General features: G+C 56.3%; 8 protein-coding genes across 8 annotated transcripts; 4 read left to right on the top strand and 4 right to left on the bottom strand.

Annotated features, from left to right (window-relative positions):
- Nucleotides 1-1010: 1010 nt before the first annotated feature.
- On the top strand, nucleotides 1011-7164 carry BO66DRAFT_415911 (uncharacterized protein; the record flags this gene model as incomplete). Its single annotated transcript, XM_025649565.1, has 7 exons — nucleotides 1011-2499; nucleotides 2557-3548; nucleotides 4161-4348; nucleotides 4426-4515; nucleotides 5614-5911; nucleotides 6065-6277; nucleotides 6358-7164. The coding sequence occupies 7 exons, from the start codon at nucleotides 1011-1013 to the stop codon at nucleotides 7162-7164; spliced, it is 4077 nt and encodes a 1358-aa protein (XP_025498254.1).
- Nucleotides 7165-7271: 107 nt separating this feature from the next.
- BO66DRAFT_396184 (ribosome biogenesis GTPase LSG1) lies at nucleotides 7272-9750 on the bottom strand. Its single transcript, XM_025648411.1, has one exon. It carries the CDS (start codon nucleotides 9588-9590, stop codon nucleotides 7557-7559), a length of 2034 nt encoding a protein of 677 aa, XP_025498255.1. The 5' UTR covers nucleotides 9591-9750; the 3' UTR covers nucleotides 7272-7556.
- Nucleotides 9751-10170: 420 nt separating this feature from the next.
- On the top strand, nucleotides 10171-12081 carry BO66DRAFT_385500 (ribosome biogenesis protein LTV1). Its single transcript, XM_025646145.1, has 2 exons — nucleotides 10171-10237; nucleotides 10299-12081. The coding sequence occupies exons 1-2, from the start codon at nucleotides 10215-10217 to the stop codon at nucleotides 11776-11778; spliced, it is 1503 nt and encodes a 500-aa protein (XP_025498256.1). The 5' UTR covers nucleotides 10171-10214; the 3' UTR covers nucleotides 11779-12081.
- BO66DRAFT_361024 (CDP-diacylglycerol--glycerol-3-phosphate 3-phosphatidyltransferase) lies at nucleotides 12082-13986 on the bottom strand. Its single transcript, XM_025645023.1, has 3 exons — nucleotides 13686-13986; nucleotides 13244-13596; nucleotides 12082-13188 (listed from the first exon to the last, which is right to left on the bottom strand). Exons 1-3 carry the CDS (start codon nucleotides 13935-13937, stop codon nucleotides 12186-12188), a joined length of 1608 nt encoding a protein of 535 aa, XP_025498257.1. The 5' UTR covers nucleotides 13938-13986; the 3' UTR covers nucleotides 12082-12185.
- A 168-nt stretch (nucleotides 13987-14154) lies between these two features.
- BO66DRAFT_361028 (complex I NDUFA12 subunit family protein) lies at nucleotides 14155-15135 on the top strand. Its single transcript, XM_025645024.1, has 7 exons — nucleotides 14155-14272; nucleotides 14337-14357; nucleotides 14442-14448; nucleotides 14518-14598; nucleotides 14654-14717; nucleotides 14785-14922; nucleotides 14984-15135. The coding sequence occupies exons 1-7, from the start codon at nucleotides 14222-14224 to the stop codon at nucleotides 15030-15032; spliced, it is 411 nt and encodes a 136-aa protein (XP_025498258.1). The 5' UTR covers nucleotides 14155-14221; the 3' UTR covers nucleotides 15033-15135.
- Nucleotides 14954-19128, bottom strand: BO66DRAFT_241216 (putative filamentation protein (Rhf1)). The gene is made up of 5 exons (XM_025642861.1): nucleotides 19040-19128; nucleotides 18825-18948; nucleotides 18422-18751; nucleotides 17740-18359; nucleotides 14954-17663 (listed from the first exon to the last, which is right to left on the bottom strand). Exons 1-5 carry the CDS (start codon nucleotides 19043-19045, stop codon nucleotides 15270-15272), a joined length of 3474 nt encoding a protein of 1157 aa, XP_025498259.1. The 5' UTR covers nucleotides 19046-19128; the 3' UTR covers nucleotides 14954-15269.
- Nucleotides 19129-19428: 300 nt separating this feature from the next.
- On the top strand, nucleotides 19429-22008 carry BO66DRAFT_475797 (uncharacterized protein). The gene is made up of 2 exons (XM_025653276.1): nucleotides 19429-19855; nucleotides 19924-22008. The coding sequence occupies exons 1-2, from the start codon at nucleotides 19520-19522 to the stop codon at nucleotides 21949-21951; spliced, it is 2364 nt and encodes a 787-aa protein (XP_025498260.1). The 5' UTR covers nucleotides 19429-19519; the 3' UTR covers nucleotides 21952-22008.
- Nucleotides 22009-22103: 95 nt separating this feature from the next.
- Nucleotides 22104-24039, bottom strand: BO66DRAFT_241226 (wax synthase family protein). Its single transcript, XM_025642862.1, has one exon. It carries the CDS (start codon nucleotides 23837-23839, stop codon nucleotides 22256-22258), a length of 1584 nt encoding a protein of 527 aa, XP_025498261.1. The 5' UTR covers nucleotides 23840-24039; the 3' UTR covers nucleotides 22104-22255.
- Between the last annotated feature and the right edge of the window lie 379 nt (nucleotides 24040-24418).

The following is a 24418-nucleotide window of genomic DNA, read 5'->3' on the forward strand; positions in this document are numbered from 1 at the left end:
ATAGTGAGGGGATTCTCGCAAGAGGGGAGAATGCGTAGATGATGCTAGTAGCTACAGGGCTCATGTACTGTGCAGTCAGTGCTGTCGGGTACTTACTGTACACTCCGTATACAACCACACCGAACCAATAGCAGCTGGCCATCTCGCCCAGTTCCGCCAGCCTCCGGAGCTGTGTTTCAGCCATATTTTAGGTGCGTAGCTGCGGATAGCATGAAGAGACCTTTCTTGCCTGGTCGTGGAGCATTGTTCACTAATAATGATGACTAGTTACTGTATGTATGCATGCATGTTCAGGGACCAGGGCATGCCCAGTGGCGGGGTGGCCACTCCCGCCGGGGTCTGGATCCGAGCTCCCTGAAGTGGCAGGCGGTGGAAAAAGCGGAGAAATGCAAAACAGGTGGGCGATGACGATCGAATCATTGACTACGAGTCGAGTCGAGTGTTTTTGACGCATACTTACCTACTCCGTAATTTCGGCCAGTCTGGCCTCCAAGATTAATCTTCCTGTTCTTCTTCTCCTCTTCCAGTGACTGAGTGGACTGACGGTGAGCCAAGCTGAAGTCGTCTCCACTGCGGAGTCCCCTCTTTCAGTTCTGGCAGAACGTGTCATTTGCCGGAGTGTTTCTCTTCTTCGCTGACAGGACAGGGAGAAAGAGAGAGAGACAAGAGGCTGGGGAAGGTCAACAAAGGGTGCTTGTTGTATCCTTGCATTTCCTTTCCTTCGCCCAACCCAGAAAAATCCCGAAAGTACTTGTACACTGAATCACAAACAAACGTGATCTCTTCGTCGGACTCCACAGAAAATGCGCGCGCCTGTGTGGCGGTCAACCCATTTTTCTTTCTAGTTGAGGTGCGGAGAGACACTAAGCTACTCTGCTAGGTACTGCGATTAACAACTCCGCACAATCGCCCTTCCCGGCGCTGCGAGACACAAAATCAAATTTCAACTCAAGACATCCATCCCCGAGTGGCAACCCCTTGGGCGTTGAAGGGAAATCTGCCTCCCAAAAATGGCCGGGTGGACGGCAACACAATGGATTCCCTGGATGACTCTAATCTCGACCTGGATTGACGGGGTCGCCGCCAATCAACCTCCATCAATCTGCCCCACGCCCGATACCCTGAAACTCGGCGCCCAGCTGATCCAGTGGCCTGTCTGCATCGAGACACGATGGGGACTTCAGCGCTCCGAGGTCGATGCCGCGACTTATATCCTTTCCCTGACGCCCTCGGTGGCAGCAGAGGCCGCATCGGTGACCGTGTCGGCGTCCTCTTCGAGTCATGAGGCGGCCACGAGTCCCACCTCGGCGGACGAGCAACAACAACAACAGCAGCAGCAGCAGCAGCAGCAGCACCGGTCCGACCAGGAGCTCGACACGGATTCTCCGCTCGACAATGCGAAGTTCCTGTCCTTCGAAGACTGGAAGAAGCAGAATTTGGCTAAGGTGGGACAGTCCGCGGAGAATGTGGGCGGGAGTCGCCGTGGTGGCGTGGCCCAGGGCAAGGAGGACCGGCGACGGCCCACGGGGATCAACAATGCGCTGGACTCGCTAGGCGACGATGCGGAGATTGAGCTGGATTTTGGGGGCTTCGGCGCAGATACGACGCCCGAGGCTACGCGGCCCACGGCGTGGACTGCGATGGTCTCGTCCTCCACCGAGGCGCGAGGCGAGCGGATACCGGGGGCCGGACACGAGGCCGGCGCTGATGGTGGACCGGCGCAGGGCATGCCCCAGGCCGGGGTGTCTCGGTCCAAGGACGCGGGGACGACCTGCAAAGAACGGTTCAACTACGCGTCCTTTGACTGCGCGGCGACGGTGCTCAAGACAAACCCGGAGTGCAGCGGGTCGTCGTCCGTGCTCATTGAGAACAAGGACAGCTACATGCTGAATGAGTGCCGGGCGAAGAACAAATTCCTGATCCTGGAGCTGTGCGACGACATCCTGGTGGACACCGTCGTGCTCGCCAACTACGAGTTCTTCAGCTCCATCTTCCACACGTTCCGGGTCAGCGTCTCGGACCGATACCCCGCCAAATTGGACCAGTGGCGCGAGTTGGGGGTCTACGAGGCCCGCAATACGCGGGAGGTGCAGGCATTTGCGGTCGAAAATCCGCTCATCTGGGCGCGGTATGTGAAGATTGAGTTTCTCACGCACTACGGGAACGAGTTCTTCTGTCCGTTGAGCTTGATTCGTATCCATGGAACCACGATGTTGGAGGAATACAAGCATGATGGGGAGGCTAGTCCCGCAGATGATGATGAGGAGGAGATACCCGAAGAATCAACGGTGCCGGCTCCTATGGCGCCGGATTCCGAGGCTACAGCTACGGCTGAGGAAGCGCCTACTCCAGCGACTGCTGAGCCGGTCGACACGGTGTCGACCGGCGTCTCAGAAGATGAGGCTTGTCGCCAGTCTGGGTCGGACATGGATGTGCCAGAGCTGCGTGAGCTTCTGGGGCTTCTTGATACCTGTGACGACCAAGAAGCACCAGCGACTAGTGCTGGACCTGAAGTGGAAGCCCAGCCCCAGCCCTACCGATCTGTGTCAAACGAAGCGTCTCCATCTCAGGCGCAGGATACTGTGGCTTCGGGAAAAGGCAAGGAAGCTTTGTCCGGAGAGCTAGGAGAACAAAAGGTGACGAGTGCGGCGGGATCAACTACAACGGACTCATCATCATCCTCAATGACTGTTGCGAACTCCGAGACTGCATCCCCTAACGTCGTAACGGAAGCGGACAACAAGTCTACTGTGCTACCAAAGGATGAACCCAGCAGTATAGCGGAACCGACTAGGTCGAGTATGACCCAGCCACCGTCGGCAAACCCAACTACGCAAGAGTCCTTTTTCAAGTCAGTGCACAAACGACTTCAGATGCTAGAGTCCAACTCCAGTCTCTCGCTTCAGTACATCGAAGAACAATCACGCATCCTGCGCGACGCCTTTGATAAGGTCGAGAAGCGGCAGCTGACGAAGACGTCGACATTTCTGGAGGGCTTGAATGTGACAGTGTTGAATGAGCTGAAGCAGGTTCGAGAGCAATACGATCAGGTATGGAAGAGCGTGGCGTTGGAGTTTGAGCATCAGCGCATTCAGTATCACCAAGAAATCCATTCGCTCAGTTCGCAGCTGGGCGTGCTGGCGGACGAGCTGGTGTTCCAGAAACGCGTGGCGGTTATCCAGAGCATGATGATTCTCTTCTGCTTTGGGCTGGTACTCTTTGCGCGGGGCACCGCGAGTGGGTACATTGAGATTCCTCGTGTGCAGAACATGGTCACGCGGTCGTACAGTCTGCGCTCGTCCTCGTCGCCGTCCCCTCCGTACGGCTCTCCGATGGTGAGCCCGACGTCAACGCGTGCGACGTCTTCTTGCCGACGCACCGGCGGCCATCGACGGAACCTGTCCGAAGACTCGCAGGACGAGCTTCTCAGCCCAACGCTGGCGTACTCGCCGCCCACGCCCGTTTCCGATGCGCTGAGTTCGGCCGAAGATGAGGATCCGGAACAGCGAAGAGGGAGTACCCTGGAATTGCCGGAGGTGGTTCCACCGGTGCAGCGATCGCGTAGCAGCCCACCTGATCTCCCGCGTGAGGGGAGCACCAACCCTGGATCCGAAGCGTCTCCCGTGGAAATCGTCGATGACTCGCCAGGGCGATGAATGCCTGGCTTGGGGTAGAACAGTGGCAAATAGAAGCGCAGGGATATGATAGGTGGCCGAGGAAGCTTATCGGCATTTCTGATTGTCTGTCCCTGCGTGTTTCCAGGTCAACTTCATCCTTTGTCTTTTCTGTTTGTGCGTCTGGATCTGTCTGTTTATTGGGCCGGCGTGGATTAGGTTGTTTGTATATTTGCATATGTATATCAGGACACGGCACGATGATGACTAGACCACGTATAGCACCGTGTATTTTAATTCTAATTTGCTCAGAGAGGATGACGATCAAGGATGGCTTGAATGCGTGCGTGAATGAATGAAGTAATGCTGGAAAATGATCTCATTGTGGTGGTTGCCATGCCAACAATCGACACGGTTTTTTTCCCGCTGGCCGGCCGCTGCTTATCCTTTTGAGCCTCTCTCTTTCTGCCTTCTCTGCCTTCTCTGCCTTTCTCTGCCTCCACTCCACCACCACTTGAAGAACTTCCTCTCCAACGCGTTTATCAGACAACCCAGATCTCTCCTAACCCACTTCCTCCACAACACACACCCACCATCACCGCCATGGACGCTCAACCCTTGACCGACCGCTCCACCAACACGCACTTGGGCACTGCCGAGGAGACCGGCAGGCCGATGAACTCGATGGATTACCACCGCCAGAAGCTGCAGGGCAAGTTGGCCAGCGGAGAAAGGTATGTACACTACAAAATCTGCCCCGGGTTGATTTGCTGTGTGATTGAACATGTCACTAACGAGGGAACGCGTGCAGTAACCAAGCCAGCTACGTGTCGCCCTCGGACGAACTCATGAGCCCTTGCTCGAAGAAGCTGAGCGACCTGAAGGGCAAGCGTTTCAAGAAGTATGTTTCTCTGTGATCTGTCTCTTTTGCTGTGCCAGATCCCTCAGCTATTTTGGGAGGATGAACTCAAGACTAACAGCGAGATCCTTCCATCCATTCAGTGCCGGCAAGCCCCAATCATTGTTCGCCAAGCTGGGGAAGAAGAACTTCGAACAGTCGGCGGCGGCCGAGGCTCAGCGGGAGAAGGAGAATACCGAGAGCGCGGTCTAAGACTACCACTGCCCCACCATAAGAGGATGTTGATGTTTATGGGGTAGAGACCTCTCTTTTGTGTCTTGTTCTCTCTCTCGCGCGGGTCGCCGGAGAAGAGATTTTCCTTTCCTTTTTTACCTTTATTTTTTTCTTATTTTGACCTGGTTGTCGTCTAGCCCCTTTGCTGGATGGCTCTGGTAACCTTCGTTTTTTTTTCCTTCACGTTCGGGATTGTTTGTCATGCTTGGGATGAAATTGTTTTTTGTTTTTTGTTTTTTGTTGATGAAACTTCAATCATGGAGGGTTTAAAACTGGGGGGAAAATCAACCGAGGTTGGATTTGGGAAGATTACGGACGGGCATGGACATGACTCTCTGGGGTTGGGTTGGTTGGACTTTGGAGCTGAGGGGATTCTTTATTATCATGATGACTTCTTCTTCTTTTTTTTTTTTTAATTCAATGGTTTGCTGATATGCTACTTTTCAATGGGTTTTTATGATATGATGTCCATGATGGAGTGTAGTTCGGGTACAGTAACTATGCCATAGTAGCCATAGTAGGATGACCACCACCAAATCCACCAAATCAGCCGAGGTCCCGATCGGCATCTTCTCCGCTTTCTGTCGCTCTCCGCATTTCCAACCCTTCTTCTAATAACTACTAGTTCCACTCCATCGTCTGATCCACACGCTTCCTTTCTTTTAATTCCAAGTCCATTCCTCTTGTCCCCTCATTCTTCACTCTTCCTACTAACCTAACCAAAGAACCACTCACCCAAACTCCAGAGCAAACTCCAGAGAAGAACCACGCCATCAACAATGCCCGCCTCCACACGCATCCCCCCCATCGCCCTCCCTTTCGTCAGCGACCGCGCCAAGAAGACCCTGGACCTGGTATATCCCCAAGGCCCCCCATCCTCCCCCAGCTCAACCTCAGACTGCTAACACACCACAAACAGGTCGAAGAATTCGTCGAGAAGGATTGCATCCCCGCCGAGGCCGTCTTCCAGGCCCAACTGGGCCAGGGCGAGCAGCGATGGACCACCCACCCGGCCGTCATGGAGACCCTGAAGGCCCGCGCCCAGCAGCTCGGCCTGTGGAACATGTTCCTGCCCAAGAACCACTTCGCCCAGGGCGCCGGCTTCTCGAATCTGGAGTACGGGCTCATGGCCGAGTATTTGGGGAAGAGTCTGATTGCTTCCGAGGTAGGTCCCTCTTTTCTTTTGGGTGGAGTTGCTTTAGGGGTGAGGTTGGGGCTGAGTGGGATTGATGGATGGGGATTTGTTTCTCGTGCATCAAGAGTTGGAGAGAGTGATTTATGGCCAAGGCCAAGCTGCTAACCCAGCCACCAAACTCAGGCAACGAACAACGCCGCCCCGGACACGGGCAACATGGAGGTCCTGGCCAAGTACGGCAATGAGGCGCAGAAGCAGCAATGGTTGACGCCGCTGCTGGAAGGCCGGATTCGGTCTGCGTTTCTGATGACCGAGCCGGAGGTGGCGTCGAGCGATGCCACGAATATCCAGTTGAATATACGGAGGGAAGGGGATGAGTATGTCTTGAACGGATCGGTATGTTTCTTACTGTCATCATCATCATCATCACCACCACCACATGGCCAAAAACTGACTGTACCACCATTTCATAAAAGAAATGGTGGTCCTCCGGCGCCGGCGACCCCCGCTGCGCCATCTACCTGGTGATGGGCAAATCCGCGCCCGACCACCCGGACCCCTACAAGCAGCAATCCGTGATCCTGGTGCCGGCGCACACGCCGGGGATCACGGTGCACCGGATGCTGACGGTGTACGGGTACGACGACGCGCCGCACGGCCACGGGCACATCAGCTTCGAGAACGTGCGGGTGCCCGCGGCCAACCTGGTCCTGGGCGAGGGCCGCGGGTTCGAGATCATCCAGGGCCGGCTGGGGCCGGGCCGCATCCACCACGCGATGCGCACGATCGGCGCCGCCGAGAAGGCGCTGGAGTGGCTGATCGCGCGCATCAACGACGACCGCAAGCAGACCTTCGGCCGGCCCCTGGCCAGCCACGGCGTCATCCTCGAGTGGGTCGCCCGCTCGCGCATCGAGATCGACGCCGCCCGCCTCGTCGTCCTCAACGCCGCCATCAAGATCGACCTCGGCGACGCCAAGTCCGCCCTCCGCGAGATCGCCCAGGCCAAGGTCCTCGTCCCCCAGACCGCCCTCGCCGTCATCGACCGCGCCGTCCAGGCCTACGGCGCCGCCGGCGTCTGCCAGGATACCCCCCTCGCGTACATGTGGGCCCTGATCCGGACGCTGCGCATCGCCGACGGGCCCGACGAGGTGCATCTGCAGCAGCTCGGGAAGCGCGAGAACCGCGACCGCAAGGCCGAGATCCGCCAGAAGTTGGACTGGCAGCGCGGCGAGGGCGAGAGGTTGCTGAGCCAGACCGGGTTGAAGATTAAGGGCCGGTTGTAGTTTTGGGTTCTCATGTTTGTTTGCTCTACTCGCATATTTGGTTGAATGAAGTAGGTTGATACCTTTTGCAAATACTCAGGAAAACCAGGAAGAACTCCATGGGGTCAAGGTATATCGGAAATGTATGTAAGATTTCATAGCCTCATTCCCCATGCACGAAGTAATAACGAAAACCCATAGACCATGATAACATAAACAAGAAGAAAACCGCAGACAGATGTAGTTTATACCGGGATATAAGAAATTAAGAAAGGAACCCCCACCCCACAGCTTTTGTGTTCATTTCATGATTCATCCAAATCCAATACCACAGACACACACAAGATCATCAACGTCCGCACTCGCCCGCGAGTCAACCAGAAGCCAAAAGGAAACAAAGCCGGAGCCACCACTTAATAATCATCTTCAGTGGCACCATTTTTGCGCACCTTCTTGGCCCGCTTCTTGTTGGCCTTGAAGTGTTTCTTCGAGTTGGCGCTGCGCACCTCGGAGACGTCCATGCCGCGCTCCAGGGCGACCATCATGCGCTCCTTGCGGCCGGTCAGCTGCTTGCGCATCTGCTGGCCCTGTTCGGTGTACTGCGAGTTGAAGGGGAGCATCATCTGGCCGCGGGAGGAGGAGGCGCCGGGGCCGAAGAAGCCGCTGTCCAGGTTGCGGGCGAGCGAGCCCTGCACGGGCTGCTGCTTGGTGCCGGTGACGCCGAGGAGGGAGAGGGTCTCCGGGTCGACGTTGGCGCCCAGGGGGTCGGCCGCCATCATCTTGGCGAGCTGGGCCTGTCGGCGCTCCGGCAGGTGGGCCAGGTCGTAGAGCTCCTTGTTGAACTCGGCGGGGTCGATGGGCGCGCCGCCGTCGTCGACCGGGGGCGGGTGGCAGAAGAGGAGCTTGCCGTTGACGTAGTCCTTCAGCACGTAGCGGGCGGCGCGCGACTCGTCGGGCTGGCCCAAACCCTGCGTGGAGAAGCCGCGGGCGCGGGCGTAGGCGCGCAGCACCTCGCTGCCGGTCGGGGTACCCGTGCCGCCTTCCTCGACGGAGCGCATGAGGATCTTGACGCCGTAGACGTTCTCGAGGAAGTGCTTGGGGATGCGCTGGGCGACCAGCGAGGCCGGCCCTGTGAACTCGCGCTGCTGGTCGATGGGGAGGACACCGTTGACCACGAGATCGGCCTTGGTGGTCGCGAAGTTGGGGAACACCAGACCGGGACAATCGCACAGCATGATCTCCGGCGACAGGTACAGCGTCTGAAAGTGCTTGGTCTTACCGGGGGTGGCCGACACGGACACCTTTTTGGCGCCCAGGAGCGCGTTGATCGTGCTGGATTTACCCACGTTGGGGTATCCGACCAGTCCGATGGTCGTCTTCCGCTTGATGGGCTCGCCGTCGGCCGTGTTGTTGTCGGGGAGGGTGTCGGGCGTGTTGGACAGGAAGAGCTCCTCCAGCTCGTCCACGTTGAGAATCTCCGTTAGCTTGCTGGCGGACGAAGAAGGCAGCTCCAATCCGCCGTCATGTTCTTCCCGCTGCGCTTCGCCGTCCTGTATGTTCATGGCCTGGGTGTTCTTCGCCAAATCCTGCTCCTGCTGCTGCTCCTCCTCATCAGATTCGCTGTCGCTCTCCGATCCAGACCCTTCCGCGAGGAGACGGGCCTCGTTCTGCTCCTTGGCCAGGTGCGCCGAGAAGAACCGGAAACTGATATTATGGCGATCGAAGTAGTCCGCCCACATAACCCGCTGCTTCTCCGTCAACATATCGGCCTTGTTCACCAACAGCAGGTTCTGCTTCCGGGGGTCGAGCTCCTTGACGTAGGCCTCGAGATCCTCCGAGCGGAAGTGCAGGGGGTTCCGGGCGTCGACGATCTGGACGACGAGGTCGGAGCGCTCGATGACACGCCACAGCTGGCGCCAGACCTCCAGGTTGCGCTCGAAGGGGGTCATCAGCAGGTCCTGGTTCTCCTGCAGCTCGGCCAGGCCGCGGCGCCAGGACAGGAAGCTCTCCTTCTCCAGCTGCTCCAGCTGCTGGCGGGTGGTGGAGGCGTCCCACTGGGGGCGGCGCGGCACGGTCAGCCGGCCGCGGTTCTGGCGGTGCTTGGTGATGGCGGACTTCTCCTCGGAGGCGGACAGCAGGTAGGGGTTCTTCTGGTCGGCGTGGATGATCTTAACGTTGTTCATCTTCTCGGCGGTGAAGTCGGTGCCCGCCAGCTCGGCGGTGCTCAGGAACTCGTCCAGCGCCGCCTGCTCGGTGATACTGCGCATCTTGACCCACGAGGCGTCCTGCTGCGCGTTGGTGACGTAGGTGTCGCCGTTCATGTCCTTGCGGACGATGCCGGCGTTGTGCGAGGCCTTCTTCTGGTTCGAGGCCTTGCCTTTGCCAAACCGGTCCTTCATGAGGCTGTTGCCCAGCCCCACGGCGTTCTTGGATTTGGCCAACACCATGGTGGCGAAGGGTGACTGCGGAGCAGTTCAGAGGAGGGAGATAAGGGAGAGGAAGGAAAGGAAAGAGGTATAGAAGGAAAGGGAGGGTAGAGGGAAAAGGAGAAGGGCAAAAGGGTAGGGGTAGATGTAGTTGAGGAGGGGGAAGATTAATTGCAGGATGATTTGTAAAGGTGAAGTGAAGAGAAAAGAAGAAGAATTAATCCCACTTGCGGGTTTTGGCCCAATCAGATTTGCCCCGCGCGGATAAGATAAGGCTGACTCAGCACTGAGCTGTTTTTCCCCTCTTTTTTTTTTTTTTTTTTTTTTTTTTTTTTTTTTGGTCTCTGCAGCATCGGCAACAATTGTGGAAGTCGAATGCTGAGAAAAGCAGACCGAAAGTTCAATTGGAGGATTGAGTCCTACATCAACATCTCAAGACCACTACATCTCCTGTAGTCTACAGCGTGTGTTTGTATAGAGCCCATCGCATTGCGCACCCACCGGGTCCTCGATAAGCACACCCACGTGACTTTATCTCCCCCACGAATTTCTTGAATTTTCGCCCAACGCCCAAAGCTGCATCTTCGGATTATTTTCCAATCATCCCAATTCCAACGCTTGTCCTCGGACGACCTACCACTCAAAATGCCTCCCCGGAAGCAGTGGATGTAAGTCTTTCCCCCCCTGTATGGGACTGGTTAATCCAAGCACTAACCCACCAATCTCCAGCGACAAGAAAAACGCAACCACCTACCAACTCTTCCACCGCTCCCAACATGACCCTCTCATCCACGATCCCGGCGCCGACGACCGCGTGCTCGCTCCGGTGTCCGGCCCTGCCCCTACCAGCAGCAGCGCCGCCGCCGACGCCCACCGGGGCCAGAACCTGGCGACGCTGACCCAGCAATTCGGCCCCGGCGCCGTCCGCAAGAACGAAGGCGAGGCGGCCAACTACGGCATTTTCTACGACGACACCAAATATGATTACATGCAGCACCTGCGGGAGCTGGGAACGGGCGCCGGGGACGCGCACTTCGTCGAGGCCAAGAACAACCAGGCCGCCTCAGGCAACAACAACAAGGGCAAAATGAAGCTGGAGGATGCGCTGCGGCAGGTGTCGCTAGACGACGGGCAGGGTAGTGAGTTCGGGGGTAGCTACGCGCCCAGCGAGATGCGGTCGACGGCGACGGCGTTCTCGCGGAAGCCGACCTACCAGGACCAGCAGAACGTGCCGGATGCGATCGCGGGCTTCCAGCCGAACATGGACCCGCGGCTGCGCGAGGTGCTGGAGGCGCTGGAGGATGAGGAGTACGTCGACGAGGCGGACGATGACGATCTGTTCGGGCAGCTGACCACGCGGGCGGAGGAGATGGACCAGGGTGACTGGGAGGATACGCTGTACGATGAGTTCGACGAAGAAGATGATGAGGGGTGGGAGTCGGACGCGACGGAGAAGGCGCCCGTGCAGACGGACACGACGGCCGCCAAGGCGCAGTACGAGAAACGAGCTGCAGCCGGGGCCGGCGGCGATGCGGAGGAGATGATGCCGGAACACGACGCCCCGGCGCCGGACATGCACCCCGAGGATCAGGGCTGGATGCGCGAGTTCGCCAAGTTCAAGAAGGACGTCAAGGCCGGCGTCGCCAAGCCCGCCGTGCCCGCCGCCGCCCCGAGTGTCGTGCCCTCCGAGCAGCAGAGCACGCTGGCGTCGACGGTGTTCACGGTCGGCGGCACGCCGATCCGTCGCAAGAAGCGCAAGGGTGCCCTGACGAACCCCTCGGCGTACTCGATGACCTCGTCGGCCCTGGCGCGCACCGAGGGCCACCGGCTGCTGGACGATCGCTTCGATCGCGTGGAGCAGCTGTATGCGCTGGACGAGGAGGATGAGTTCGACGACAGCATGTCCATGGTCAGTGGCATGACCGGCATGACTGCCATGACCGGCATGTCGGCCATCTCCGAGGCCCCCAGTCTGGTCGATGCCAACGGGCAGACGGTCAACCCCCGCCACAACTTCACCTCGGTCATGGATGACTTCCTCGCCGGCTGGGACGACAACACCGGGTCCCAGGCCAAGCGCAAGGGTGTCAAGTACAAGCGCGGTAAGCACGGCAACGAGGCCATCGGCATCCGCATGCTGGATGAGGTGCGTCAGGGTTTGGGTCCGGCGCGTCTGGGTTCCTCGGGACGAGTCCCTGGACGGGCGTAAAGTAAGGTGGTGGAATTATAGGGGGAGGAATGAGGGGCCGCAGGGCGATTTTTCTCTCATGGCTGCTACTTCGTGTGTGTGTGCACATGCTTTCAACGATTGCGACGATACCTTTTACCCATGGCATGTTCTGGCTGGAAAAATAAAAGATTTGCGGGCTTTCTCTCACAAAAGGCGTCTCGGTTTACCATTTTGTTTAACTTTTTCCCACCTTGCATGGTAGATAGACGTCAACACAAAAGTCTTCATCGGTTGCTTTTCACACAGACCCTAAAAATGGCCGAATGCATACATAAGCAACACACCCGCATAATAGTTCATGTAATCATTAGACAGTGGGACGACATCATTTATACATATACATACATCAAGTGCCGAAAAGGGGGTATACAAAAAGTCTATCATCTCTAAAAAGCCCCTCCCACCTTCTCAGTGATCCACATGGCCAGACGAACCTTCCAGCTCACCCGCCGTTCCGTGCGCCGCAGATCCTCTCGAGAGATGGCCTTGGAATCCTTCTGCAGCCAGTCCGTCTCGGCGCCGAGTCGGCGTTTGAGCGTCTGGTTTCCCGTAACGACCACGGCACCCACTTCCAGATCCAGACTGTAGCTGCGCTTGGTGTAGTTGCTGCTGCCGACAAATGTCAAGCTGGGATATTCCTCCCGGGGCAGGGTAATCCACAGACCCTTGGCATGGTAGGTCCAACCACCAGGCTCCCCGACGGTGCCCCGGCGCCATTCTTTGAGCTGGACGGAATCCGTGCGCTTGGCCAAGGCGACCTGGTCGAGGAACTTGGCGGAGAGATGCGTATATGCCGCGGGGAGCATACCAGAGATGCCCGAGGACCCATAGAAGCCGTTGGCCCACGGGGAGGCTGTGAGCACGGTCCCGCGGGTGCTGATCGCGGTGTGTGACGGCGAGGTGCTGGCAATCAAGAGGGAGGAGAGGACAGGGTGGATGTTGAAGTACCCCGCTGTGAAGAGCCAGCGGGCACCGGAGAAGGCGGTAGAGGTCGAGAGGAGACGGAGGATGGAGGTGACGGCTGGGAATTCCGTCGAGGTGTCCGGATTTAACAGGGAGGTGAACTGGGCCACCGGGTAGACGTAGGCATGGGTGGACGTCTTGGGCTCAAGTGCTTTCTGGGTGTCGATGTTGGGCTGGAAGAAGGGCTTTAGGAATGTCGAGGAATACGCGATGAACTTCTGCGGGTCGTCCAGAGGGCAGGGAGCACCATTGGTCTTCGGCCAGTCCAAGAGGTATCCGGCGGCGTTGTGCGGATCCGGGAGCACTTGGAAGCTGAGACTGCAGACGGCGTGGTGGATGCTGGCATAGTAGTCAGCGAGCTCTTTCGAGCTGAAGACGTGGTATCGATCCAGGCGGTTCGTGAAGTAGTCGTTGGACAGGTTTGCGCTACGCTTGCAATCAGTGATTGGGCCTGCGCACGTCAGGAACACGTATAGCATACCCTGAGAGGATAATCTCATCGTCGAAGCCATACAGCTTCATGTGTTGCAGACCCCATCCCTCGTTGATCCTGCGGGGAACCCATTTCTTCTTAAGACCCGTCAGGTTTGGAGTATGAAACATTCGGATTTCGACACGTTCAGGTCCATGGTTTGTAACGAGCGAAGCGAGGAGCGATGCGCATGAGGGGTCCGGCGACTCGCGGGTTCCTCGAAGGCAGTCGGTGAGAATGGAGACCTTGAGGTCGGGGTTTTCCCGCAGCGCTTGGTCCAGAGTTGCGATCAACTCATGCTCAGTCTTGCCGATGTACAAGGTCGAGAGGTAGATGCGTCGTTTGGCGTGGCGGATCTTGCTCTATATGTACGAGAATGTCTTGATCTTAGTCCCTCCACGCTCTCCTCTGGCGCATCCAATCCTGACTTGACTCAATCGTCCAATCATACCTTAAGGGTGCTGTAGAAGCTGGCAGGGGAGTCCAGGATTTCAATCCTCTCGGCACTGATCTCGAAGCAAGGTGAAATCCGATCCAGCTCGGTGGTGATACTGCCCAACGGCGAAGCGGCCGAGGGCACAGTCGAATGGGCGCTGGCATGGGAGGAATGGGCCGAGAATCTGCGCTCACAAAGAAGATTCCTCCGCGCAGCAGGTCGGCGCACCGCACACCGAAGGGCATTGCCCCCAATCCGTCCAAACATCCTCCAAGTCGTTTGTTCTGGCAACAGAAAACAAGAAAACCGGGGAATCCGGAGCACAGTTGGGGGGCTGTCGCGAGCGGGAATCGGGAAAGATAACAGAACCGACAGCAACGGGGTGTGCAAACTCCGCAAACACCCACCAGTTAAGCTAAACCGGATCGGGCGGGCGGGCAACTCCCGCCGGCGATGCAAGAAGACGGAGTCGACGACGACGCCGACGAAACCACCTGCTTGCTTTGGTTCAGTCCATTGGCGCTTGACGACTCCCTACACATCTATTCAAAATGTCGACTATTCTTCGTACGCTGCGCAACTTGCGGCGCATTGGCTTCAAGGTGAGATTCGAGCTGCCCACAATCGCTTCATAGGACCTCCTTGCTAACTTGCATCTTCGCACAGGAATATGGCCACCAGATGAACGTATGTACCCCTCGGAGAGCCGGAGATGATGCATTAGGATGGACAAGGCACTGACGCTGTGTTTGATTTCTCCGACGAAAATAGTACATCGGTAAGTTAGCCGCGCTGAGGAAGGAATACAGCCGCAAGAAATAAATGTCTGACGCAATGGCCCCTGCAGGTGATACCAAGGCCGGTACCTTGATTGGCACTGATCGTTACGGAAACAAGTTCTACGAGAACATGGAGGAGGAGCTTCCTCGTGAGTGAAGTCGGAAGCTGATCCTGTCGAAAAGCTTTTGTTGACGGTCGTCTAGTCCGCACGCGCTGGGTGGATTACAAGGAGCACGAATACGACCCCTCTCAGATCGAGCCCGGATGGTGAGTATCTGGCATTTCTCGACTCGAGACCGCAGCGGCGCGACCTCATTTCTGACTCCGATTTCAGGCACGCTTGGATCTCCTACATGGTCGATGTCCCCCCTACAGTAGACAGGGCCCTGCAGACTGGCGTCCGCGCTTGGGAGCTGCCTGAACACAGACCCACCCTGACCCTGAGCCGCGCTGCTTTCAAGACCTACTCGACGTGAGTTAACTCCGGCTGTAATCTGCGTGAATGAACCGGTGTACTAATCCGATGATTTCAGTACCCGCCCTAAGTACTCTGCTTGGACCCCCGTTGCGGCTCCCCGGTAGATCTACCGATCACCTAGCTCTATTGTTCCATGCCTTGGACTTGATGTGTACATAAAGATGTCTTGTTTTCCACTTCAAAACTATTAACCGTTTCCCCAGTTAGTCTATGTCTCTTCCACTTGCAAGCTCTATATAGTTGTTCTCGTCTATACACCAAGATCACCGAGGTATCATATTAAGCGAACCAGCAAAGGAAAAGGAAAAATTGGCGCCTGCCGTAGACCTAGATACACATTTTCAAAGTACATATATACCAGAGCCGACGCTGGACCAGTGTCGAATGGGACGGCGATCTTCTAATTCGATGCACCACCAGAGCACCTCTTTCAGTTTTTCAATCTGCCCCCCTGCTTCATATGCCCGAGAGAGTGCATACCAAGCTTCGCTGTTGTCCCAAGAGCTGCCTAATTTTGTCAACCCGGATAGCAGGCCAAAAGCTCGCTCCCGCGCTGCGATGCGGTTGAGAAGTTGAGGCTCTTCCTCCTTGTCAGCCTCAGCGGACCCTGCCTTTGCATCCGTGGGAAGAGTTGCCCCAGCATGGTTTGATTGCTTTCTGGGCTCGCTGAGAGGGGCGGACAGAGGAAACATGGAGGGATCGAGTTCAATGCCTGGTCTTGGAGGCTCCAGAGGGATTTTTCGATCGAAGATGTCGAGAAGTAGGTTGGATAGGCCGATCGTGGCTTTCGGATGATTCAGTTCGTGTCGAAGAGCCTTCTCAAAGTGTTCCATGGCTTCATGTGGACGCTCCTGTGCGTTTGACAGAAGGCCCCGCTCCGCGTAAAGGTCGGCCCAGAGGTCCTCGCAACTCTTGGGACAGCCCCATCCCCGTTCACGGAACGCCCGTGCGGATGATTCCTGAGAAGCCACAAGGCTCTCGAAGTGCGTGATGTGCTTGGATGCTTCTTCGCATGCTTCGTGTGCGTCGTCAAACGATGACGCGCGACGATAGAGTCCAGCAATAAGTAGCCAGATGTTGACAAGTATAGAGAGAGCGTGCTTCTGGGATTGAACTGGTGGGACCTTGGTCACAGCTCTGGTGGGTGAGTCAAATGCATAGGATAGAGGTAGTCGAGTGTCTTGTACAGGCGGCTGATTGGGGTGTCCAATTGGAGGGGGTTGTTGATTGTGCTTAATGTTATGAGGTATGGACCCCAGCGGCTGTCGGGCGGTTGACGGTTGAGCAGCTGTATCAGTGACTGCCATTCGAACCATATCTGGAGAGGCCGGCTGGGGCGCGGCATCAGGACCAGCCTGAGCTGCGTTCCTGCCGATCACTTGAATGTGATCCTGGTCTTGCACGCCATCCGGTTTCTGGAGGGTATTGCTCCTAGATCGCAGTTTCCGAGATCCAGACCCTGCAACGGCTTGCTTTGCGGCAGAAGCATCGTTAGTGACTTGTATGGCGGGTGCCGCATCACCGCGATCAAGGTGAGGGGGTGCATGGCCATCGGCTTTTAATTCAGGAGCAGTTTCTCCTCTCGCACGATGTCCACGGTGCCGTCCAAAGATACTTCCCCGGAGACTCTTCACTGTCCCAGAAGAGCTCTTAGGTGGTGCAAGATGGTCAGCCGGTGCATTACTAGGTTTTGTCTCCGTTTCAAGGCTCAACGATCCGAATAAGGTGGCAAAAAGGCTGAGAAGCTGTTCGCTGTGGTTCAAAGCGTTCTCGGGCCCCTCGAGGAGCTCAACGAACGCGAGCTGAGTCATGCGAGTCTCAATGATGCGTTCCTTCTCCCTGTCGCGCAATTGATCTATTAGAGCATGGGTCAACCCAGTGACTGCCTGCTCCTGGAAGTTATGATTATTCTTCTGTGGCCGTCTGTCGCTGTGAGCCAAGGAGGTAATTGTAGCAGGGAACTGCTCAAAAGCGGCTTCACAGGAGCGCTCGGCAATGTCAAAATCTTCCTTCGCACTAAGAAGCAGAGCGAGTAGATGCCAAAGGGGAACAAGTTCCCGTTCGCGAGTAAAGTCAGCCGATCCGGCTCGTGGCTGTGGATCTGATGTCAAGGCCGACCGGACATACTCAACAGCACTATCGATGTCCCTGTCTTCGGCCAACAACAGAGCTAGAGTGTAAAGCGAGGACCGATTGAATTCGTCTTCAAGCTCCGGTGCCAAACTTTTGTCAAGGTAATCAATTGCCTCCGCGCGAATATCGTCGCGGTCCTCAGTAAAGGGCGTCCAGTAAGCCCAGTTGGCTAGTCCTATGCCAATACCTCTATAAGCTGCGGCAAGATCCAGCGGAGAAACCACCTGGGAGCTAGCTGAATTCGTTTGTTGCATGATAACGATGGCACCGTTCTCCTGGTCTTTGTTTTCTTGGACATGCTTTGCGACAAACTTCTTCAGTAACTTTGTTAGGTCTCTTGCTTTTTCGGCTTCTTTGTCGGAGCCGAAGCAGCACAGCATGATCACACCCTCCGCGATGGTGCGAAGCAGGTTACCATCATTCTCCAGCTCTCCGGACTCCGCCCCTTTCTCGGCCCTTTCTTTAGCACTAGTCACAATTTCTATGTAGGAGTCAAGCGCTTTGATAGCAAGAACAGAGTCACCCAAGGCACAATGAACATGAAATAGACGTCGAAGAATCAAGTGCGAATGATACGTCTTGGTCGCAGCACGATAAAGGATCTGTTACGACAGAGTTAGCATGCTTGCTCGTTTGCTTTGTAGCCCTGTCGCCCCTGGTTCCATGGTGAAAACATACATCGAGGACGTTTCTGCCGACAGCATTTTGGCCTCCCTCCCCGAGCTCTTCATCCGTCCAGTCGGGCCCACCAAGCACCTGCCAGTTGGAGATCACTTCTTCAACCCATTCTTCAACCTGCGGGTTGCTGGAATTGGCGGAAGGGAACTTCGTCTCACGAAGAAGATTCGCCTCGTAGACAGCTTCTACGCGTCGGATTTCGCTAGCCAATTGTGGGCGTTCAGGTCCGTTGGTGGAAGGGCTATATGGCACTCCATGTCGCAGGATCGCCGTCAGGAGCTGGTAATACGACTTCCAAAGTGATGACCGGAGTACTGCTTCAGTAGAATTGTTCGTATGCACTGTCTGAGAAGCAGTCGCTTGCTTGCTATTAGGATGAGAAGCCCACAGTCGGAGAAATCCCAGCGCGGTCGTCACGGTTTGTGCATCGGTAGCGACAATGTCGCGCAGAGCATCCTCCGCGGTGATGGAGGCGCCTTCAGCCAATAGCTTCTCCGACCAGTACAGAAATTGAGGATTGCTCAATGTGGAACCCTGCAGGTGGTTGTTCAGCCATGGTGTGACCGATTCGAGAGTTTCTAGGGCATCACCGGCGTCCGACACCATGCGTTGCGAGGCAGCTATGCATGTATTAGCGCATTGCACGACAGTATTTGAATCTATCCGCAGTGAATGAACTCACCTTTCAGATAGCATGCTTTCACAAGGCAGGCCTGCGTCCACGGGGAGAGCTCTTCCCCCGCACTTTCGAGGTCATGGATTGTTTCAGTGAAATTGTCCGGAAACCGAGATGTTGCTAAGCTTGGTTCATTCAGTGTCCAGTGTACCCAACCCAGGCAAACTTGTGCTTGAAACACCTCCTGTTTAGGTCCTTCTGCTCGATTGACGGTAGATAGCAGGGACGGGACTAATTCATGGAGGCTGGAAGAGGTGGAGGTCGATCGGGGAGTTGATGCTTCTGTCTGGATATGCGATGCGATTTGGTATTCTGCGCTGGCAACCTCCAGAAGACCTGAGAGAGTGATACTCGTCAACTTATCTTCCGGCTAGTGATAATCATGGTGCGAAGGGCAAGTTGGCATTACATGTCTTTTGCGGAGCATGCTTGGTCACCTTCCGGATCAATTCAGGAACCTCATCCCATTTGTCCTGGCAGCGCGCATTTTCCAGGGCAGAGATGTAGCGATGCCCCTTATCGGATTCTCGACCCTACCGTAAGGAGACAAGTAATCAGTAAAGTGTCTGTTTTGAGGGGGAGTGAGGGGGAGTGCCTGAAGCGGGTGTGTTCGTCGCTGCATACCGTCATGATCAAGCTAGGTGGGACACGGATGGAGAGGGGAAAGATAGCAAGAATGGAGGGGAGAGAGAGACAGGGAAAAGACAGGCAGGCAGGCAGGCAGGCAGACAGACAGGCTCATAACAATGCAAATAATAAAGAATGAATGGAATGCCCCCTCGGAGGCAGCAGTTTAGTTAAAGGTGGTGGTAACTTGGTGGAGCGGAATCAAGATTGAACTGACGCCAGCGATCATCAACCCGCCGGCCGATTAGGGGAAAGGAGACCCGCTCCCAGTAATATTGATGTACACTGTACGGAGTACTGTGTATTGTGTTTTTTTTTTTTACCGTTCCGCGGTCCAGGCGGAGCTTCACCAAAAAATTTCCTAGACTCAATTTGGAGAACAGAAACACAAACCTAATCTTCTCAACTTTGCGACCTTCGCACTTCAATTGCTTCTTGTTCGCTTTGTGCTGCAAGGGTCGGTCGCTGTCGCTCACTATGGCTTATATGGCAATGTCACTTCATGCGGTCAACCACCGCCTGACCAATATCCCCGTCAAGCAGTTGCCTCCGCTCGCCTCATGTCTCGCAGCTTCACTAAGTAATTGCGGGGAGCTCTTGTCTACTCCGCAGAGCCAGAAGTCCAAGTCGGACTCGGACAATGCGGTCCAGGTGCATAAGCTTATGACCCGACTGGCCAGTCTGCTGCAGGATCGAAGCATTGAAGGACGCTGGACAGCGGTGGTTCTTGTCAAGGCGTTGGTGGAAGCCGGTCAATGGGAGGTTCTTCGTGGATGCGAACCGTTCGTCCGCAGTCTTATCGGGATCTTGAACGTAAGAAGCCCTCTCCCCGAATCTATGCTATTGTGGTCACTAATTGCATTGCTTTTGTCTTCTTCAAGAAACCCGATCCTGTTTCCACGAAGAAAATGGCCATCATCACCTTGACAAGGATCTTCCACCTGACCTACCAATACCCGACCCTCGTCCGCGAGATCACAACGCCGTCTCTTCCTGGATTTATCACTGCGGCCTTGAATCTAATTTCTATCAAGCCATCCTCTGAGCCTACTCGGAAGCTGAAGCCTAATACCCCTTTCGTGGACATTGTTCTCAATTCATTCGCGGAGCTGATTGCAAGGCACCCGACAATTTTCCGACCCTTCACGGCGCAGATTCACAGTGTCCTCCAGGCCATCATTGGCTCGACTGAGCCCACGTATCCCGAGCCAATTTTGGAAATTGCGCAGCAGCTGTTCGTCTCTCTGCATAACTGCGCCCCGAAGAACACTTCCGGCGAAGAATGGAAGAACGCCTGCCGGATGACAATTGCCTCTATTCATGCAACGTCCTCTTACGTCTTGAGAGCAGTCGTGGAACAGTGGGAGTCGGTCGACCCAGCGTTGCGCCAACTATCCATGCCGCAGAACTATAGCCAGGAGGTAGGAAATGGGCCTGACGCATTGGGCTTGGGTAGCTGGCAGGGCCTGCCTGCCGGTGTCAATCGGCTCCTCGTGCTTTTGCGCATGCTTTCCAAGTTCCTGGACACCGCTACAGCATCCACTGTGATCATTCCCCTGGGTTCGATCTTGGATCTTTGCGCACGCTTGAATATGGTGACGTACCCGTCTGACGGCGAGATCCAAGCCAACCAGCAGATCGGCCGAGCTGAAAGAGAGCACCTGCTTACGGAGCTGCCTCGCATTCATGCCGCTTGTCTCAGGCTACTCGTTGATCTTGTCAAATCATTTGGGACGGCTGTCATCCCTGTGGCACAGACCATTTTGGAGCAAGCTCTTTGGGTGTTTCGTGCTGAAAAGTTCAGTCGGGAAGTCCGCACGGCCGTCTATGACCTGCTGCGCGTCTTGCTACCCCACATGGGTCCATGCATGACCAAACAAGGTGTCTCTTCTTTGACAGCGGTGCTTCGTACCTGCTGCCACGACCTGTTGCCCCCTCTGAGCACCCAGACTGCGGCTACGGAGAAGCCTGACCCCAAGTCGAAGTCGAAGTCCAGTCAGGCTACCGTGAACGCGGACTCCTTCTTGAACCCTGGATTGAAGCCCGGGCGTCAGCTGAGCAGCTCTCCCACATTTACAAACCTCAAACAGGCCTCATCTGAGCTTCTCGTGGCTGTCCTGTCGCACACCTCGACCGAGCTCATCACCCCAGCCCTGCGCGCGGAGATCGACCGAACCATCATCATGACCTCCGACAAGAACGCGATGTTGGCTAGTGCTCTCAACCCCTTTGCTAACATGCAAGGCCGTGGCGTAGGCACAAGCATCATGCCTTTCCTGGCGCGCAGCTATCCCACCGAGATGGAAGTGGAGGCTCTCATTCGCCCGCGTATGCCCGTCTTGATGAACGGCCCCGGCGCCAATGGCTATAGCGTAGCCGATGATGATGACGATGAAGAAGAAGAGACGGACGCTGTGCTCGCGCCCCAAGCACCCACCGAAACGAGCGGCTTCCTCAAGCCCTCTGCCACCCCTAGTCTTCACCAGGATATGATGGACGTTGAAATGACCCCTTCATCTTCCAGCCCCTCCCTAAACAAGAGGAGTTATGCGCAGGAACCGGAGGTGCAGAGTCCTGCACCGTCCATCGCGACGGAGGGCGCGCAGAGCAAAAAGGTCCGAGTTGAGTCTCAAGAAACCAAGGTCCCTGCTCAACCTTCGCTGGGTGCCGCTTCGCCTGCTACATTCACGGGTACGGCTGCTATCTCTGTTCCCGCTTCTTCCATCACAGCAACCGCTGCTCCCAAGCCTGTTATTTCGATGACGGGACCTTCGGCTCCGGCCTCGGCCTCGGCGCCTCAGCCGCGTGCCGTTGTGGCCGCAGCCGAGACAGCGGGTGATGATGACAGTGACGATGAAATGCCCACCCTGAACATCGATCCGGATACGGATGACGAGGAGGATGAGTAAACGAAGGAAGTAGCAATATTAGTTGGTCGGTTTAGGATAGGTCACTGCACACTCGAGAGATACCAAAAAGCATTCTGTTTTCGATTCAGTCTGGTGGCCGTACTCGCACGGACTTGAATCGCGTATTTTTGTCAGAGTATTTATAACCGAGTAAGGAGAATATGACAAAACGAGAAGCCCGAATAAACGAGCCAAATTCTTGTGTTCTCGGTTCTCGGTCTTCAATCGATCTAAATCTATGTCATCTATCTAGAACTATCATGTACGCCAAACAGCTAGCCAAAGTTGATCCCATATCTGGAAATCACACCACCCGCACCCCTCGGCCCCAATACGTCCCATCATCCCAATACCGAAACCAAGGGGAAGACCAACACCACCACCCCCGATCTTCCTCTCTCACCCCAATCCCCAGCCCGCGCAGCGGACTCACAGGCAACGGCTCCGTCAACCACAACCCACCTCTCGCGAAATCATCCGCAATAGCCGGCGCCGTGAGGTACAACCACCCGACCGCGAAGACCAAATTCGCGGCGCGTCGCAACCCCCGGGGCAGGAGGGTTCGCTTGTTCGCGCCCAGCAGCCGCGGAACGAGGACGTGGGCGCCGACGCCCTGCACGATGAACCCCACGGCCTGGAGGATGAAGAAGCGGAACGGGCCGCGGGCGGGGCTCGTCTCGACGATCTGCGCATAGCTGCCGCATGAGTGGACTAGGCCGCTGAGGCCGAAGGCGACGAAGGTGTAGACCAGCTGGCGGACGGCGGGCCGGGAAGCGGTGTGCGCGGGGAGGGGGAGGCGGGAGATGAGCCAGCGGCCGGTGGAGGTGAAGCCGACGCGGAAGAGCTGGTGCCACCATTTGCTCCAGCAGCCGATGAGGCCGTGATCGAGGATGGAGGGGAGGAAGGGGCCGAAGGTGTCGCCGTACAGCCAGGCGGCGTCGAGGGGCACGGGGGTCACGGCGCGGGCCGCGTGGGGGAAGGCGAGGGCCAGGCCCCCGAAGATGAGGGGGTTGAAGGAGGTCACGAAGGCCAACGCAGCGTGGATGCCGAAGCCCGTCACCGCCAGACGGTAGAACCGGACCAGGCCGGGGACGGCGGCGAGGGAGGTGAACGGGTAGGGCGGCGCCAGGGCCATGTTCCCGTTGTACATGAAGTACGTGTCGCGGATCATGAGCAGCTTGATCAGATCCAGGGTGAGATAGGATCGGATGCAGAGCATCAGGGCGGAGCGCACACGGGCCCGGATGGCAGCAGTATCCGCCTGCTCCTCCTCTGCTTGCCTTATCTCGTCCGCACGGAAGGACGGATCTTTGGCTTTCAGCTGTGCGTGGACTGAGGAGGGCAAGGGGCCGAGCGACGAGATGCGCCAGTTCCACTCAGGTCCCCGCATGCCGAATAACAAGCTTAGGACCCAACTCAGGCGCTGCGACAGTGCCTGTGGATAAGGCTGCCATGCGAGCCTTTCGACAGATTGCTGGTGCGCGTGCTCTGTGGCGTTCGTCCTGTCCCTCTGCGTGGCGGAAACCGTCGTCCTGACGATCCGTTGACATTCGCGCTCGGCGTTTCTGTACGCCAGCCAGACGGCGCACCAAATGAGCCACCATGCTGGCAGCAAGCCGCCCATATACCCGTAGCCCCCAAGGAGCATGCGTCGGTGGCGCAGAAAGTGGATGACAGTGCCGAAAATGCAAGCCAGAACGAAACGCTGCACATAGCGGCCGCCCTTGCGCCGCGGAACCAGGAGCGCCGGGACAGGAAGCAAGAGAAGGGCAATCAGTTGCCAGAAGAAAACCGGCTTTGCCTCGCCATTCTGGATGAGCGATTCGTACTGACTATGGTAGTCTTCGACGAGTTGGCGGTAGAAAGGAATGGGAGGGGTGGCGGCCATAGGAGGATCGCAAGTCGATCAGAAACGACAACCACGAGAGAAGATGTACCCTATAGTTATATATATGCAGCGCAAAAGATGTCCTGAGAAAGTGAGACTAGATTGTTGATTCAATTCGACTGGCAGTTGAAGCTGTTTAGTAATCCGATAATCGACACTGCCTCAAATTCATGCCTGAACACGAAGCGGTGGAGTGGTGGGACTGCTGAACCTGCTGAACCCCACAAGGTGCTGTACCAGAGTATGTACTGTATATATCCTAGAGATAGAAATCCAGGTGTATAGGGAAAAGGTTATACTATGTATCCATGGTCAAATAATGCTATGGGACAGCAAATTCGGAGGTAAGTGGTGGGATCGACTCTCGGGGGCAAAGGGACTGAAAAAAAGGCGGATCCCTCAATAGTTCGTCACCGAATTACGAGGTGGGCGATGATTGATTCGCCAACGCAAGGGGTATGATTCAGACCCTGTCTTTTCTCTTCGATCCCTTTTGATTTGGTTTTTTTTTTCTGAGCATTTCCCATGCATTTCGAAGCATGATAACCCCTCCCCTTTGTTGCGTGCTGCACTCCTTAC

Source organism: Aspergillus aculeatinus (genome assembly GCF_003184765.1).
Source record: "Aspergillus aculeatinus CBS 121060 unplaced genomic scaffold BO66scaffold_80, whole genome shotgun sequence".
Classification (NCBI taxonomy): Eukaryota; Fungi; Ascomycota; class Eurotiomycetes; order Eurotiales; family Aspergillaceae; genus Aspergillus; species Aspergillus aculeatinus.